The 16,139-nt window shown below is 45.5% G+C and overlaps 1 protein-coding gene across 1 annotated transcript in view; it reads left to right on the top strand.

The window, feature by feature from the left end:
* Nucleotides 1-15,020, top strand: part of LOC125570183 (alpha-L-fucosidase-like) — a 42,388-nt gene extending 27,368 nt beyond the window's left edge. The window contains exons 5-9 of the mRNA XM_048731416.1: nucleotides 1,885-2,018; nucleotides 2,536-2,633; nucleotides 11,657-11,789; nucleotides 12,272-12,436; nucleotides 14,176-15,020. Coding sequence (XP_048587373.1) covers nucleotides 1,885-2,018; nucleotides 2,536-2,633; nucleotides 11,657-11,789; nucleotides 12,272-12,436; nucleotides 14,176-14,416 — 771 coding nt within the window. The 3' untranslated portion in view covers nucleotides 14,417-15,020. The remainder of the gene's footprint in view (nucleotides 1-1,884; nucleotides 2,019-2,535; nucleotides 2,634-11,656; nucleotides 11,790-12,271; nucleotides 12,437-14,175) is intronic.
* The last annotated feature ends 1,119 nt before the right edge of the window (nucleotides 15,021-16,139 follow it).

Below are 16,139 nucleotides of genomic sequence, written 5' to 3'. Positions count from 1 at the left end.
GATGTAATACTGTATGATGATGAATGTAATACTGTATGATGATGATGAATGTAATACTGTATGCTAATGAATGTAATACTGTATGATGATGATGAATGTAATACTGTATGATGATGAATGTAATACTGTATGATGATGATGGATGTAATACTGTATGCTGATGAATGTAATACTGTATGATGATGATGAATGTAATACTGTACGATGATGGATGTAATACTGTATGATGATGATGAATGTAATACTGTATGATGATGAATGTAATACTGTATGATGATGATGAATGTAATACTGTATGATGATGATGAATGTAATACTGTATGTTGATGATGAATGTAATACTGTATGATGATGATGAATGTAATACTGTATGATGATGATGAATGTAATACTGTATGATGATGATGAATGTAATACTGTATGATGATGATGAATGTAATACTGTATGATGATGATGAATGTAATACTGTATGATAATGATGAATGTAATACTGTATGATGATGATGAATGTAATACTGTATGATGATGATGAATGTAATACTGTATGATGATGAATGTAATACTGTATGATGATGATGAATGTAATACTGTATGATGATGATGAATGTAATACTGTATGATGATGAATGTAATACTGTATGATGATAAATGTAATACTGTATGATGATGAATGTAATACTGTATGATGATGATGAATGTAATACTGTATGATGATGATGAATGTAATACTGTATGATGATGATGAATGTAATACTGTATGATGATGATGAATGTAATACTGTATGATGATGATGAATGTAATACTGTATGATGATAAATGTAATACTGTATGATGATGAATGTAATACTGTATGATGATGAATGTAATACTGTATGATGATGATGAATGTAATACTGTATGTTGATGATGAATGTAATACTGTATGATGATGAATGTAATACTGTATGATGATAAATGTAATACTGTATGATGATGAATGTAATACTGTATGATGATGATGAATGTAATACTGTATGATGATGATGAATGTAATACTGTATGATGATGATGAATGTAATACTGTATGATGATAAATGTAATACTGTATGATGATGAATGTAATACTGTATGATGATGATGAATGTAATACTGTATGTTGATGATGAATGTAATACTGTATGATGATGAATGTAATACTGTATGATGATAAATGTAATACTGTATGATGATAAATGTAATACTGTATGATGATGAATGTAATACCGTATGATGATGATGAATGTAATACTGTATGATGATGATGAATGTAATACTGTATGATGATGATGAATGTAATACTGTATGATGATAAATGTAATACTGTATGATGATGAATGTAATACTGTATGATGATGATGAATGTAATACTGTATGTTGATGATGAATGTAATACTGTATGATGATGAATGTAATACTGTATGATTATAAATGTAATACTGTATGATGATGATGAATGTAATACTGTATGATGATGATGAATGTAATACTGTATGTTGATGATGAATGTAATACTGTATGATGATGATGAATGTAATACTGTATGATGATGATGAATGTAATACTGTATGATGATGATGAATGTAATACTGTATGATGATGAATGTAATATTGTATTATAATGATGAATGTAATACTGTATGATGATGATGAATGCAATACTGTATGATGATGATGAATGTAATACTGTATGATGCTGATGAATGTAATATTGTATTATAATGATGAATGTAATACTGTATGATGATGATGAATGTAATACTGTATGTTGATGATGAATGTAATACTGTATGATGATGATGAATGTAATACTGTATGATGATGAGTAATCAATGATAAGGATGCTGATCCTGATGTCTTTTCCAAGGGCAAAGTTATACCAGAGCTCCATGACTTGGTCACCAAGTTCAAGCCTGAATATATCTGGTCTGATGGTGACTGGGATGCTAGCCCAGACTACTGGACAAGCAAGAAGTTCTTGGCATGGTTATACAATGACAGGTAAATTACCTCTCATGCGCCGGAATAATAACAGACAATAACATTTAAGATTTAAAATTTATAAAAGTACCCCCTCCAAAAAAATTAAGTTCATAAAAAATCACTTATTTAAACCTTTGTCTACTATAAGTAAACAGCTTTATGTAATTATTCAATATTGGTCTCTTACCATTCATCTTTTACATGGTTCCATTACAATCAATCTTGGAGTACTCCAAGAAGCACCAGGATGCTTGTGTAAACATCACACCATGAGTATTTGTTCTAGCATTATAATAGACTACTTCAAACTCACTTGGTCATAAATTTACTGGGTTATTTAAATAAATTGAAAACTGTTGGCATTTAGTCAATTAATGACCTTTCCAAACTGTCAGGCATTTAGCCACTACAATAAAAAATTGTATGGTTTAGTCAGCCCTTGTGAAGACTTTGGGATGACAAACAGGGACTCGTATTTGGACCTGGGCATTAATTTTGTAAATATATATACGGCATTTTTTGTCTTGTTTTCCAGTCCTGTGAAGGAGACCGTGTTGGTGAATGACAGATGGGGGGCTGGCTGTATGTGCCATCATGGCTCCGTTTACACTTGTGCTGATCACTACAATCCAGGTAATCCCCCACCCAAGGAGGGGTTGAGGCCGTTTACACTTGTGCTGATCACTACATTCCAGGTAATCCCCCACCCAAGGAGGGGTTGATGCCGTTTACACTTGTGCTGATCACTACATTCCAGGTAATCCCCCACCCAAGGAGGGGTTGAGGCCGTTTACACTTGTGCTGATCACTACAATCCAGGTAATCCACCACCCAAGGAGGGGTTGAGGCCATTTACACTTGTGCTGATCACTACAATCCAGGTAATCCCCCACCCAAGGAGGGGTTGAGGCCGTTTACACTTGTGCTGATCACTACAATCCAGGTAATCCCCCACCCAAGGAGGGGTTGAGGCCGTTTACACTTGTGCTGATCACTACAATCCAGGTAATCCCCCACCCAAGGAGGGGTTGAGGCCGTTTACACTTGTGCTGATCACTACAATCCAGGTAATCCCCCACCCAAGGAGGGGTTGAGGCCGTTTACACGTGTGCTGATCACTACAATCCAGGTAATCCCCCACCCAAGGAGGGGTTGAGGCCATTAACACTTGTGCTGATCACTACAATCCAGGTAATCCCCCACCCAAGGAGGGGTTGAGGCCGTTTACACTTGTGCTGATCACTACAATCCAGGTAATCCCCCACCCAAGGAGGGTTGAGGCCGTTTACACTTGTGCTGATCACTACAATCCAGGAAATCCCCCACCCAAGGAGGGGTTGAGGCCGTTTACACGTGTGCTGATCACTACAATCCAGGTAATCCCCCACCCAAGGAGGGGTTGAGGCCATTAACACTTGTGCTGATCACTACAATCCAGGTAATCCCCCACCCAAGAAGGGTTGAGGCCGTTTACACTTGTGCTGATCACTACAATCCAGGTAATCCCCCACCCAAGGAGGGGTTGAGGCCGTTTACACTTGTGCTGATCACTACAATCCAGGTAATCCCCCACCCAAGGAGGGTTGAGGCCGTTTACACTTGTGCTGATCACTACAATCCAGGTAATCCACCACCCAAGGAGGGGTTGAGGCCGTTTACACTTGTGCTGATCACTACAATCCAGGTAATCCCCCACCCAAGGAGGGGTTGAGGCCATTTACACTTGTGCTGATCACTACAATCCAGGTAATCCACCACCCAAGGAGGGGTTGAGGCCGTTTACACTTGTGCTGATCACTACAATCCAGGTAATCCCCCACCCAAGGAGGGGTTGAGGCCATTTACACTTGTGCTGATCACTACAATCCAGGTAATCCACCACCCAAGGAGGGGTTGAGGCCGTTTACACTTGTGCTGATCACTACAATCCAGGTAATCCCCCACCCAAGGAGGGGTTGAGGCCGTTTACACTTGTGCTGATCACTACAATCCAGGTAATCCCCCACCCAAGGAGGGGTTGAGGCCGTTTACACTTGTGCTGATCACTACAATCCAGGTAATCCCCCACCCAAGGAGGGGTTGAGGCCGTTTACACTTGTGCTGATCACTACAATCCAGGTAATCCCCCACCCAAGAAGGGTTGAGGCCGTTTACACTTGTGCTGATCACTACAATCCAGGTAATCCCCCACCCAAGAAGGGTTGAGGCCGTTTACACTTGTGCTGATCACTACAATCCAGGTAATCCCCCACCCAAGGAGGGGTTGAGGCCATTTACACTTGTGCTGATCACTACAATCCAGGTAATCCCCCACCCAAGGAGGGGTTGAGGCCGTTTACACTTGTGCTGATCACTACAATCCAGGTAATCCCCCACCCAAGAAGGGTTGAGGCCGTTTACACTTGTGCTGATCACTACAATCCAGGTAATCCCCCACCCAAGAAGGGTTGAGGCCGTTTACATTTGTGCTGATCACTACAATCCAGGTAATCCCCCACCCAAGGAGGGGTAGAGGCCGTTTACACTTGTGCTGATCACTACAATCCAGGTAATCCACCACCCAAGGAGGGGTAGAGGCCGTTTACACTTGTGCTGATCACTACAATCCAGGTAATCCCCCACCCAAGGAGGGTTGAGGCCGTTTACACTTGTGCTGATCACTACAATCCAGGTAATCCCCCACCCAAGGAGGGTTGAGGCCGTTTACACTTGTGCTGATCACTACAATCCAGGTAATCCCCCACCCAAGGAGGGGTTGAGGCCATTTACACTTGTGCTGATCACTACAATCCAGGTAATCCCCCACCCAAGGAGGGGTTGAGGCCGTTTACACTTGTGCTGATCACTACAATCCAGGTAATCCCCCACCCAAGGAGGGGTTGAGGCCGTTTACACTTGTGCTGATCACTACAATCCAGGTAATCCCCCACCCAAGGAGGGGTTGAGGCCGTTTACACTTGTGCTGATCACTACAATCCAGGTAATCCCCCACCCAAGGAGGGGTTGAGGCCGTTTACACTTGTGCTGATCACTACAATCCAGGTAATCCCCCACCCAAGGAGGGGTTGAGGCCGTTTACACTTGTGCTGATCACTACAATCCAGGTAATCCCCCACCCAAGGAGGGTTGAGGCCGTTTACACTTGTGCTGATCACTACAATCCAGGTAATCCACCACCCAAGGAGGGGTTGAGGCCATTTACACTTGTGCTGATCACTACAATCCAGGTAATCCACCACCCAAGGAGGGGTTGAGGCCGTTTACACTTGTGCTGATCACTACAATCCAGGTAATCCACCACCCAAGGAGGGGTTGAGGCCATTTACACTTGTGCTGATCACTACAATCCAGGTAATCCACCACCCAAGGAGGGGTTGAGGCCGTTTACACTTGTGCTGATCACTACAATCCAGGTAATCCCCCACCCAAGGAGGGGTTGAGGCCGTTTACACTTGTGCTGATCACTACAATCCAGGTAATCCCCCACCCAAGGAGGGGTTGAGGCCGTTTACACTTGTGCTGATCACTACAATCCAGGTAATCCCCCACCCAAGGAGGGGTTGAGGCCGTTTACACTTGTGCTGATCACTACAATCCAGGTAATCCCCCACCCAAGAAGGGTTGAGGCCGTTTACACTTGTGCTGATCACTACAATCCAGGTAATCCCCCACCCAAGGAGGGGTTGAGGCCATTTCCACTTGTGCTGATCACTACAATCCAGGTAATCCCCCACCCAAGGAGGGGTTGAGGCCGTTTACACTTGTGCTGATCACTACAATCCAGGTAATCCCCCACCCAAGAAGGGTTGAGGCCGTTTACACTTGTGCTGATCACTACAATCCAGGTAATCCCCCACCCAAGAAGGGTTGAGGCCGTTTACACTTGTGCTGATCACTACAATCCAGGTAATCCCCCACCCAAGAAGGGTTGAGGCCGTTTACACTTGTGCTGATCACTACAATCCAGGTAATCCCCGTCCCAAGGAGGGGTTGAGGCCGTTTACACTTGTGCTGATCACTACAATCCAGGTAATCCCCCACCCAAGGAGGGTTGAGGCCGTTTACACTTGTGCTGATCACTACAATCCAGGTAATCCCCCACCCAAGGAGGGGTTGAGGCCATTTACACTTGTGCTGATCACTACAATCCAGGTAATCCACCACCCAAGGAGGGGTTGAGGCCGTTTACACTTGTGCTGATCACTACAATCCAGGTAATCCCCCACCCAAGGAGGGGTTGAGGCCGTTTACACTTGTGCTGATCACTACAATCCAGGTAATCCCCCACCCAAGGAGGGGTTGAGGCCGTTTACACTTGTGCTGATCACTACAATCCAGGTAATCCCCCACCCAAGGAGGGGTTGAGGCCGTTTACACTTGTGCTGATCACTACAATCCAGGTAATCCCCCACCCAAGGAGGGGTTGAGGCCGTTTACACTTGTGCTGATCACTACAATCCAGGTAATCCCCCACCCAAGGAGGGTTGAGGCCGTTTACACTTGTGCTGATCACTACAATCCAGGTAATTCCCCACCCAAGGAGGGGTTGAGGCCGTTTACACTTGTGCTGATCACTACAATCCAGGTAATCCCCCACCCAAGGAGGGGTTGAGGCCGTTTACACTTGTGCTGATCACTACAATCCAGGTAATCCCCCACCCAAGGAGGGGTTGAGGCCGTTTACACTTGTGCTGATCACTACAATCCAGGTAATCCCCCACCCAAGGAGGGGTTGAGGCCGTTTACACTTGTGCTGATCACTACAATCCAGGTAATCCCCCACCCAAGAAGGGTTGAGGCCGTTTACACTTGTGCTGATCACTACAATCCAGGTAATCCCCCACCCAAGGAGGGGTTGAGGCCGTTTACACTTGTGCTGATCACTACAATCCAGGTAATCCCCCACCCAAGGAGGGGTTGAGGCCGTTTACACTTGTGCTGATCACTACAATCCAGGTAATCCCCCACCCAAGAAGGGTTGAGGCCGTTTACACTTGTGCTGATCACTACAATCCAGGTAATCCCCCACCCAAGGAGGGGTTGAGGCCATTTACACTTGTGCTGATCACTACGATCCAGGTAATCCCACACCCAAGGAGGGGTTGAGGCCGTTTACACTTGTGCTGATCACTACAATCCAGGTAATCCCCCACCCAAGAAGGGTTGAGGCCGTTTACACTTGTGCTGATCACTACAATCCAGGTAATCCCCCACCCAAGGAGGGGTTGAGGCCATTTACACTTGTGCTGATCACTACAATCCAGGTAATCCCCCACCCAAGGAGGGGTTGAGGCCGTTTACACTTGTGCTGATCACTACAATCCAGGTAATCCCCCACCCAAGAAGGGTTGAGGCCGTTTACACTTGTGCTGATCACTACAATCCAGGTAATCCCCCACCCAAGGAGGGGTTGAGGCCGTTTACACTTGTGCTGATCACTACAATCCAGGTAATCCCCCACCCAAGGAGGGGTTGAGGCCGTTTACACTTGTGCTGATCACTACAATCCAGGTAATCCCCCACCCAAGAAGGGTTGAGGCCGTTTACACTTGTGCTGATCACTACAATCCAGGTAATCCCCCACCCAAGGAGGGGTTGAGGCCATTTACACTTGTGCTGATCACTACAATCCAGGTAATCCCCCACCCAAGGAGGGGTTGAGGCCGTTTACACGTGTGCTGATCACTACAATCCAGGTAATCCCCCACCCAAGGAGGGGTAGAGGCCGTTTACACTTGTGCTGATCACTACAATCCAGGTAATCCCCCACCCAAGGAGGGGTTGAGGCCATTTACACTTGTGCTGATCACTACAATCCAGGTAATCCCCCACCCAAGGAGGGGTTGAGGCCGTTTACACTTGTGCTGATCACTACAATCCAGGTAATCCCCCACCCAAGAAGGGTTGAGGCCGTTTACACTTGTGCTGATCACTACAATCCAGGTAATCCCCCACCCAAGGAGGGGTTGAGGCCGTTTACACTTGTGCTGATCACTACAATCCAGGTAATCCCCCACCCAAGGAGGGGTTGAGGCCGTTTACACTTGTGCTGATCACTACAATCCAGGTAATCCCCCACCCAAGAAGGGTTGAGGCCGTTTACACTTGTGCTGATCACTACAATCCAGGTAATCCCCCACCCAAGGAGGGGTTGAGGCCATTTACACTTGTGCTGATCACTACGATCCAGGTAATCCCCCACCCAAGGAGGGGTTGAGGCCGTTTACACTTGTGCTGATCACTACAATCCAGGTAATCCCCCACCCAAGAAGGGTTGAGGCCGTTTACACTTGTGCTGATCACTACAATCCAGGTAATCCCCCACCCAAGGAGGGGTTGAGGCCATTTACACTTGTGCTGATCACTACAATCCAGGTAATCCCCCACCCAAGGAGGGGTTGAGGCCGTTTACACTTGTGCTGATCACTACAATCCAGGTAATCCCCCACCCAAGAAGGGTTGAGGCCGTTTACACTTGTGCTGATCACTACAATCCAGGTAATCCCCCACCCAAGGAGGGGTTGAGGCCGTTTACACTTGTGCTGATCACTACAATCCAGGTAATCCCCCACCCAAGGAGGGGTTGAGGCCGTTTACACTTGTGCTGATCACTACAATCCAGGTAATCCCCCACCCAAGGAGGGGTTGAGGCCATTTACACTTGTGCTGATCACTACAATCCAGGTAATCCACCACCCAAGGAGGGGTTGAGGCCATTTACACTTGTGCTGATCACTACAATCCAGGTAATCCCCCACCCAAGAAGGGTTGAGGCCGTTTACACTTGTGCTGATCACTACAATCCAGGTAATCCCCCACCCAAGGAGGGGTTGAGGCCATTTACACTTGTGCTGATCACTACAATCCAGGTAATCCCCCACCCAAGGAGGGGTTGAGGCCGTTTACACTTGTGCTGATCACTACAATCCAGGTAATCCCCCACCCAAGGAGGGGTTGAGGCCGTTTACACTTGTGCTGATCACTACAATCCAGGTAATCCCCCACCCAAGGAGGGGTTGAGGCCATTTACACTTGTGCTGATCACTACAATCCAGGTAATCCCCCACCCAAGGAGGGGTTGAGGCCGTTTACACGTGTGCTGATCACTACAATCCAGGTAATCCCCCACCCAAGGAGGGGTAGAGGCCGTTTACACTTGTGCTGATCACTACAATCCAGGTAATCCCCCACCCAAGGAGGGTTGAGGCCATTTACACTTGTGCTGATCACTACAATCCAGGTAATCCACCACCCAAGGAGGGGTTGAGGCCGTTTACACTTGTGCTGATCACTACAATCCAGGTAATCCCCCACCCAAGGAGGGGTTGAGGCCGTTTACACTTGTGCTGATCACTACAATCCAGGTAATCCCCCACCCAAGGAGGGGTTAAGGCCGTTTACACTTGTGCTGATCACTACAATCCAGGTAATCCACCACCCAAGGAGGGGTTGAGGCCGTTTACACTTGTGCTGATCACTACAATCCAGGTAATCCACCACCCAAGGAGGGGTTGAGGCCATTTACACTTGTGCTGATCACTACAATCCAGGTAATCCACCACCCAAGGAGGGGTTGAGGCCGTTTACACTTGTGCTGATCACTACAATCCAGGTAATCCCCCACCCAAGGAGGGGTTGAGGCCATTTACACTTGTGCTGATCACTACGATCCAGGTAATCCACCACCCAAGGAGGGGTTGAGGCCGTTTACACTTGTGCTGATCACTACAATCCAGGTAATCCCCCACCCAAGGAGGGGTTGAGGCCGTTTACACTTGTGCTGATCACTACAATCCAGGTAATCCACCACCCAAGGAGGGGTTGAGGCCGTTTACACTTGTGCTGATCACTACAATCCAGGTAATCCACCACCCAAGGAGGGGTTGAGGCCGTTTACACTTGTGCTGATCACTACGATCCAGGTAATCCACCACCCAAGGAGGGGTTGAGGCCGTTTACACTTGTGCTGATCACTACAATCCAGGTAATCCACCACCCAAGGAGGGGTTGAGGCCGTTTACACTTGTGCTGATCACTACGATCCAGGTAATCCACCACCCAAGGAGGGGTTGAGGCCGTTTACACTTGTGCTGATCACTACAATCCAGGTAATCCCCCACCCAAGGAGGGGTTGAGGCCATTTACACTTGTGCTGATCACTACAATCCAGGTAATCCACCACCCAAGGAGGGTTGAGGCCATTTACACTTGTGCTGATCACTACAATCCAGGTAATCCCCCACCCAAGGAGGGGTTGAGGCCGTTTACACTTGTGCTGATCACTACAATCCAGGTAATCCCCCACCCAAGGAGGGGTTGAGGCCATTTACACTTGTGCTGATCACTACAATCCAGGTAATCCCCCACCCAAGGAGGGGTTGAGGCCGTTTACACTTGTGCTGATCACTACAATCCAGGTAATCCACCACCCAAGGAGGGGTTGAGGCCGTTTACACTTGTGCTGATCACTACAATCCAGGTAATCCACCACCCAAGGAGGGGTTGAGGCCGTTTACACTTGTGCTGATCACTACAATCCAGGTAATCCACCACCCAAGGAGGGGTTGAGGCCGTTTACACTTGTGCTGATCACTACGATCCAGGTAATCCACCACCCAAGGAGGGGTTGAGGCCGTTTACACTTGTGCTGATCACTACAATCCAGGTAATCCCCCACCCAAGGAGGGTTGAGGCCGTTTACACTTGTGCTGATCACTACAATCCAGGTAATCCACCACCCAAGGAGGGGTTGAGGCCGTTTACACTTGTGCTGATCACTACAATCCAGGTAATCCCCCACCCAAGGAGGGTTGAGGCCGTTTACACTTGTGCTGATCACTACAATCCAGGTAATCCCCCACCCAAGGAGGGGTTGAGGCCGTTTACACTTGTGCTGATCACTACAATCCAGGTAATCCCCCACCCAAGGAGGGGTTGAGGCCGTTTACACTTGTGCTGATCACTACAATCCAGGTAATCCCCGTCCCAAGGAGGGGTTGAGGCCGTTTACACTTGTGCTGATCACTACAATCCAGGTAATCCCCCACCCAAGGAGGGGTTGAGGCCGTTTACACGTGTGCTGATCACTACAATCCAGGTAACCCCCCACCCAAGGAGGGGTTGAGGGGCAAAATATGAATAAATGGTAGTAGCTTAACTCATGGACTTTTACTCTCATGTATTTATATAGAATCTTAGTCCAAAGAGGAGTGCCCACCCTTTATGCCAGCACCTGGTTTTTCTTGTGCTATCTTAACCATCTACCAAGGAGGAGGTTTCTGGGGCTCCAAAAACTGCCTTACTCCAATGGTAATCGGAAAAATAATGAAAAATAATTATTTAAAAAGATTAACATATCACCCTGAAAATTGATAAACTTCAGAAACCCAATAAAACAAGAAATTCTAATAAATGTAAGAAAGGTTTTATAGGTATCCGTGTGGTATTTCTGATATTCACTACAATACAAAACCTAGGTGGTGTTTCAGGGTTGGATCCAGGTTTTTGAGTGAGTAGTTTCCACCGAAACACCAACAATAGGGGTGTTTGGGGGCATGCTCCCCCAAGAAAATTTGACATTTCAAGCTCTATAAATGCCATTTTCTGCATTTTCAGAAAAGTTAATTACCCCAAAAAACATGCTATCATATCTATAGGAGTGTTACAAAAGCACAAGTGGGAAAATGCGATGTCAATTGATAAAAGGTCTTGGGGATACAGACGCAATGCTACCATCGACGAGTACTACACTACAAAAGAACTGGTTTCACAGCTAGTGACTACTGTCAGGTAAGGTTCTGCCAGATTGTTCAATTATTCCTCTATAAACCATCGTTCCTCTAGAAACCAGTTCATCTACTGGGGGCATCAGGCTTCATGGTATTGCAGTATTCCCTGGAAAATGTTGTTGTTATCTCAATGAATTGCTAAAAAAGCAGTATTCAATATTCAGATTCTGCCTGCTCGCTATGTAGGATTTGACCACTGACCAGCTTGTTCTCAGGAATTCCTCTCGGGTTTCCTGTGGTTGGGTTTCCTGTGTATGGTAAGGGTTGTGACGTCACAGGAAACCATTCCGCTTGTCTCAGCCCCCATGATGCCTCACGGCCGTTCTTTTGCAAAGTAAGCCCGGCAAGAGCTTGATGAATGATATTCCTTGATACAAGCTCTGCAATTACGGTGATTCGGTATTGTGTTTCTGTATTGTGCCCCAGCTTTCACAGATTGACCGGCTAGGTATGTACCTGAGGTACTCGATTTGTTTGTTCTAGTTGTGGAGGTAATCTACTACTGAATGTTGGCCCCACCGCAGATGGACGTGTGATTCCAGTGTTTGAAGAGCGACTGCTGCAGATGGGAGAATGGCTTGACGTGAATGGTCAAGCTATCTATGACACAAAGCCCTGGAGAGCTCAGAATGACACAGGCAATGTTTGGTAAGTCTACCTTAAGGCATATCATACAAGCAATGTATGACAAGTTTACCTTAAGGCACATGACACAAGCAATGTATGGCAAGTCTACCTTAAGGCACATGACACAAGCAATGTATGACAAGTTTACTTCAAGGCATATGATGCAAGCAATGTATGGCAAGTCTACCTTAAGGCATGTGACACAAGCAATGTATGGCAAGTTTACCTAAGGCATATGACACAAGCAAATCGTATGGTAAGTCTACCTTAAGGCACATGACACAAGCAATGTATGGCAAGTCTACCTTAAGGCATGTGACACAAGCAATGTATGGCAAGTCTACCTTAAGGCACATGACACAAGCAAATCGTATGGCAAGTCTACCTTAAGGCATGTGACACAAGCAATGTATGACAAGTTTACCTTAAGGCATGTGACACAAGCAATGTATGGCAAGTCTACCTTAAGGCACATGACACAAGCAATGTATGGCAAGTTTACCTTAAGGCACATGACACAAGCAATGTATGGCAAGTCTACCTTAAGGCATATGACACAAGCAATGTATGGCAAGTCTACCTTAAGGCACATGACACAAGCAATGTATGGTAAGTCTACCTTAAGGCACATGACACAAGCAATGTATGGCAAGTCTACCTTAAGGCATGTGACACAAGCAATGTATGGCAAGTCTACCTTAAGGCATGTGACACAAGCAGTGTATGGCAAGTCTACCTTAAGGCACATGACACAAGCAAATCGTATGGCAAGTCTACCTTAAGGCCTATGATACAAGCAATGCGTATGGCGAGTTTACCTTAAAGCCTATGATACAAGCAATGCGTATGGCAAGTCTACCTTAAGGCACATGACACAAGCAATGTATGGCAAGTCTACCTTAAGGCACATGACACAAGCAATGTATGGCAAGTCTATCTTAAGGCACATGACACAAGCAATGTATGGCAAGTCTATCTTAAGGCACATGACACAAGCAATGTATGGCAAGTTTACCTTAAGGCATGTGACACAAGCAGTGTATGGTAAGTCTACCTTAAGGCATGTGACACAAGCAATGTATGGCAAGTTTACCTTAAGGCATGTGACACAAGCAATGTATGGCAAGTCTACCTTAAGGCACATGACACAAGCAGTGTATGGTAAGTCTACCTTAAGGCATATGACACAAGCAATGTATGGCAAGTCTACCTTAAGGCCTATGATACAAGCAATGCGTATGGCGAGTTTACCTTAAAGCCTATAATACAAGCAATGCGTATGGCAAGTCTACCTTAAGGCCCTTGATACAAGCAATGCGTATGGCAAGTCTATCTTAAGGCCTTTGATACAAGCAATGCGTATGGCAAGTCTACCTTAAGGCCTGCATAACCATTCATACATGTTTGTCAAACACTTAAATCGAACTCTCGCGCGAGCATGTTTTAGTAGGTGGCTAAACGCAAAAACCTTTTCATAAAACATAAACGTGCGCACTTTTTCCTTGATAGTGCGCGAGTACAACTGCGAGCTAGGGTAAGATATGTGAGATAAAATAATGATCCGCTAAATGGGTCAACGATCCACCCTGCTCAAATTCCTGGCTATGAAACCTGGCTAAGTCTGTCTGGTGTTCAATACTGACAATTGTTTATTTCTACGAATTTGATTATTATCTTTTCACCTCCCCTTTTGCCACTCCATTACCCTTCCCTCCCCTCATCTTTCATCTTAGTCTGTTTCTCGACTTTTATCTTTTCAGGTACACATCAACAAAGGAAGCTGTGTACGCAATCGCTCTTGATTGGCCAAGTTCAGGTCACCTGATTCTCAATGAGCCAATCACTTCATCCAGTACTGTCGTAACCATGTTGGGCTCAGCCGAGCAGTTGAGATGGGTGGCTGGTCCCCGGCATGGCTTAGTCATCACAGTTCCTACCATACCCTTGCCAAAGATGCCCTGTAAATGGGCGTGGACTTTTAAATTGGAAAATATTAGATAATCTTTCTAATTGTTTTTTTGATAAAATAGGATCGACAGTAGTATAGTCGTCCACAGTAACTGGGATTCAAAAGTATCCGGATTCGTTTCGCCGAAAACGCATCACTTGATTCGTGTCCACACTATCGTTTTCGCAGCGTATTCGCCTGGATCGAGCCGTTCACACCAACACGGATTCAAAAGTAAGAAAACTCTAAAAGGTACGGTGTGACGTTATTTTTATGATATGCGCATGTCATACCAGCAGACGCGTCTGCAATATGACCCCATCGTTTTCATTTTGATACGGATTCGACCGTCTACACTACGGACCAAAGTATACGTATTCATTCTTATTCACTTTCAACAGCGTTTTCAAAAGTATCCGAATTCGCCGGATCCGACCCCTTCTTATGGTGGACGGAAGGCCTAAACGTATAAAAAAGTATACGGATTCAAACGAATCCGTGTTAGTGTGGACGGCCCCTGAGGCATGATCATTAGATATTCGAGGGGGAGGTTTGGGTAATTTTTTCATGTACGACATTTTTTTATTATTGATATTGTTTTGACCTGTAATTCAATCATCAATAATTGCAATGGTCGAATAAAAGCCAGTGTTATTATTGTGTCATTATTGATAATGCGTTTGATGCACTTACCAGGACGGCAGCAACAAAATATCCGCATTCTAAATCCTGTTACTGAATTCTACGCCTTAAAACCCTATTAGTGCTCCGTACTGTAATTCATCACTGGTTGTAAGGGAATAGTATCAGCTGAAGAAGCACACGGCGGCCTTCTCGCTATAGGGCTTTTAAAATATTCCCAATTCACTTGGCACAGACCCATTTCATTCTGATAAAAAAGAGCTGAACCATCGGATTCGGATTTTAAACAGTTTTGCTATTTAATATTAAGGTCACACTTTCTGTAATTACTCCATTTATGAGGTCACATATATAACTCTTGTCATTGTTTTCAAGATTCCTCCGTTAAAACTCAAGAAAAACCGTCAATTTCGTCAGCTTATGTGTCCAGAGACGCACTGATGTAGAAGTGTTCAATTAAAAAAGTTTGGTGGGCGACGAGTAGTTTCCAAATCAAGCGTCTGTTATTGGCGTCTAATATTGGCTGAAGGAATTTGGGGGATTGCAGATGGTACGGACACTATGGAAGATGACGCGTCGGCGCGCAAGGCCATTTCGTAAAAAAACTTTCTTTAAAATTGTTCTCGCCATGCAAAGCTCGCAACTGTATTTGATAACGTCAACCGAAAAAAGGTATTTGAATGGAAATGGAACATGGAAAATGAAGATATAGCAGACAGGTGCGTACACAGGGGGTGCGCAGGGTGCGTGCGCATCCCCCCCCCCCACCTTGGCGGTCAAATAGTGGGTCATTTCTTATTAAATGCTTTTACCAAATGTATGATGACTGCCCCCCCCCCCCCTCAGCCAATCCTGGGAGGAAGATCTACTCTGGAAGGCTGTCAAAATGTTATGCGACGCTTGTTACAGCGTTAGGAGGTTCGTGCGGATGATATTATTTGGATTTTGTGCAGCAAGCGCTGGTTTACGAAGAACAAAAACAAAAACAAAAAACAGGCGAAACAGTAATAAAAGAATCGGAATCTGTGCTGTCTGGAAAAAAATGAGAAAATACAAACGCGACCCACCGGTGTGGTTTAAGTGTAATGTTCGGCATATTCAGTATTACTGTACCTTCAATAAGAGATCTTTAAT

The sequence above is a fragment of the Nematostella vectensis genome, chromosome 8 (genome assembly GCF_932526225.1).
Source record: "Nematostella vectensis chromosome 8, jaNemVect1.1, whole genome shotgun sequence".
In the NCBI taxonomy this organism is placed as follows: domain Eukaryota; kingdom Metazoa; phylum Cnidaria; class Anthozoa; order Actiniaria; family Edwardsiidae; genus Nematostella; species Nematostella vectensis.
Note: the sequence above shows the minus strand (reverse complement) of the source record. Positions and strands in the feature narration are given on the sequence as shown.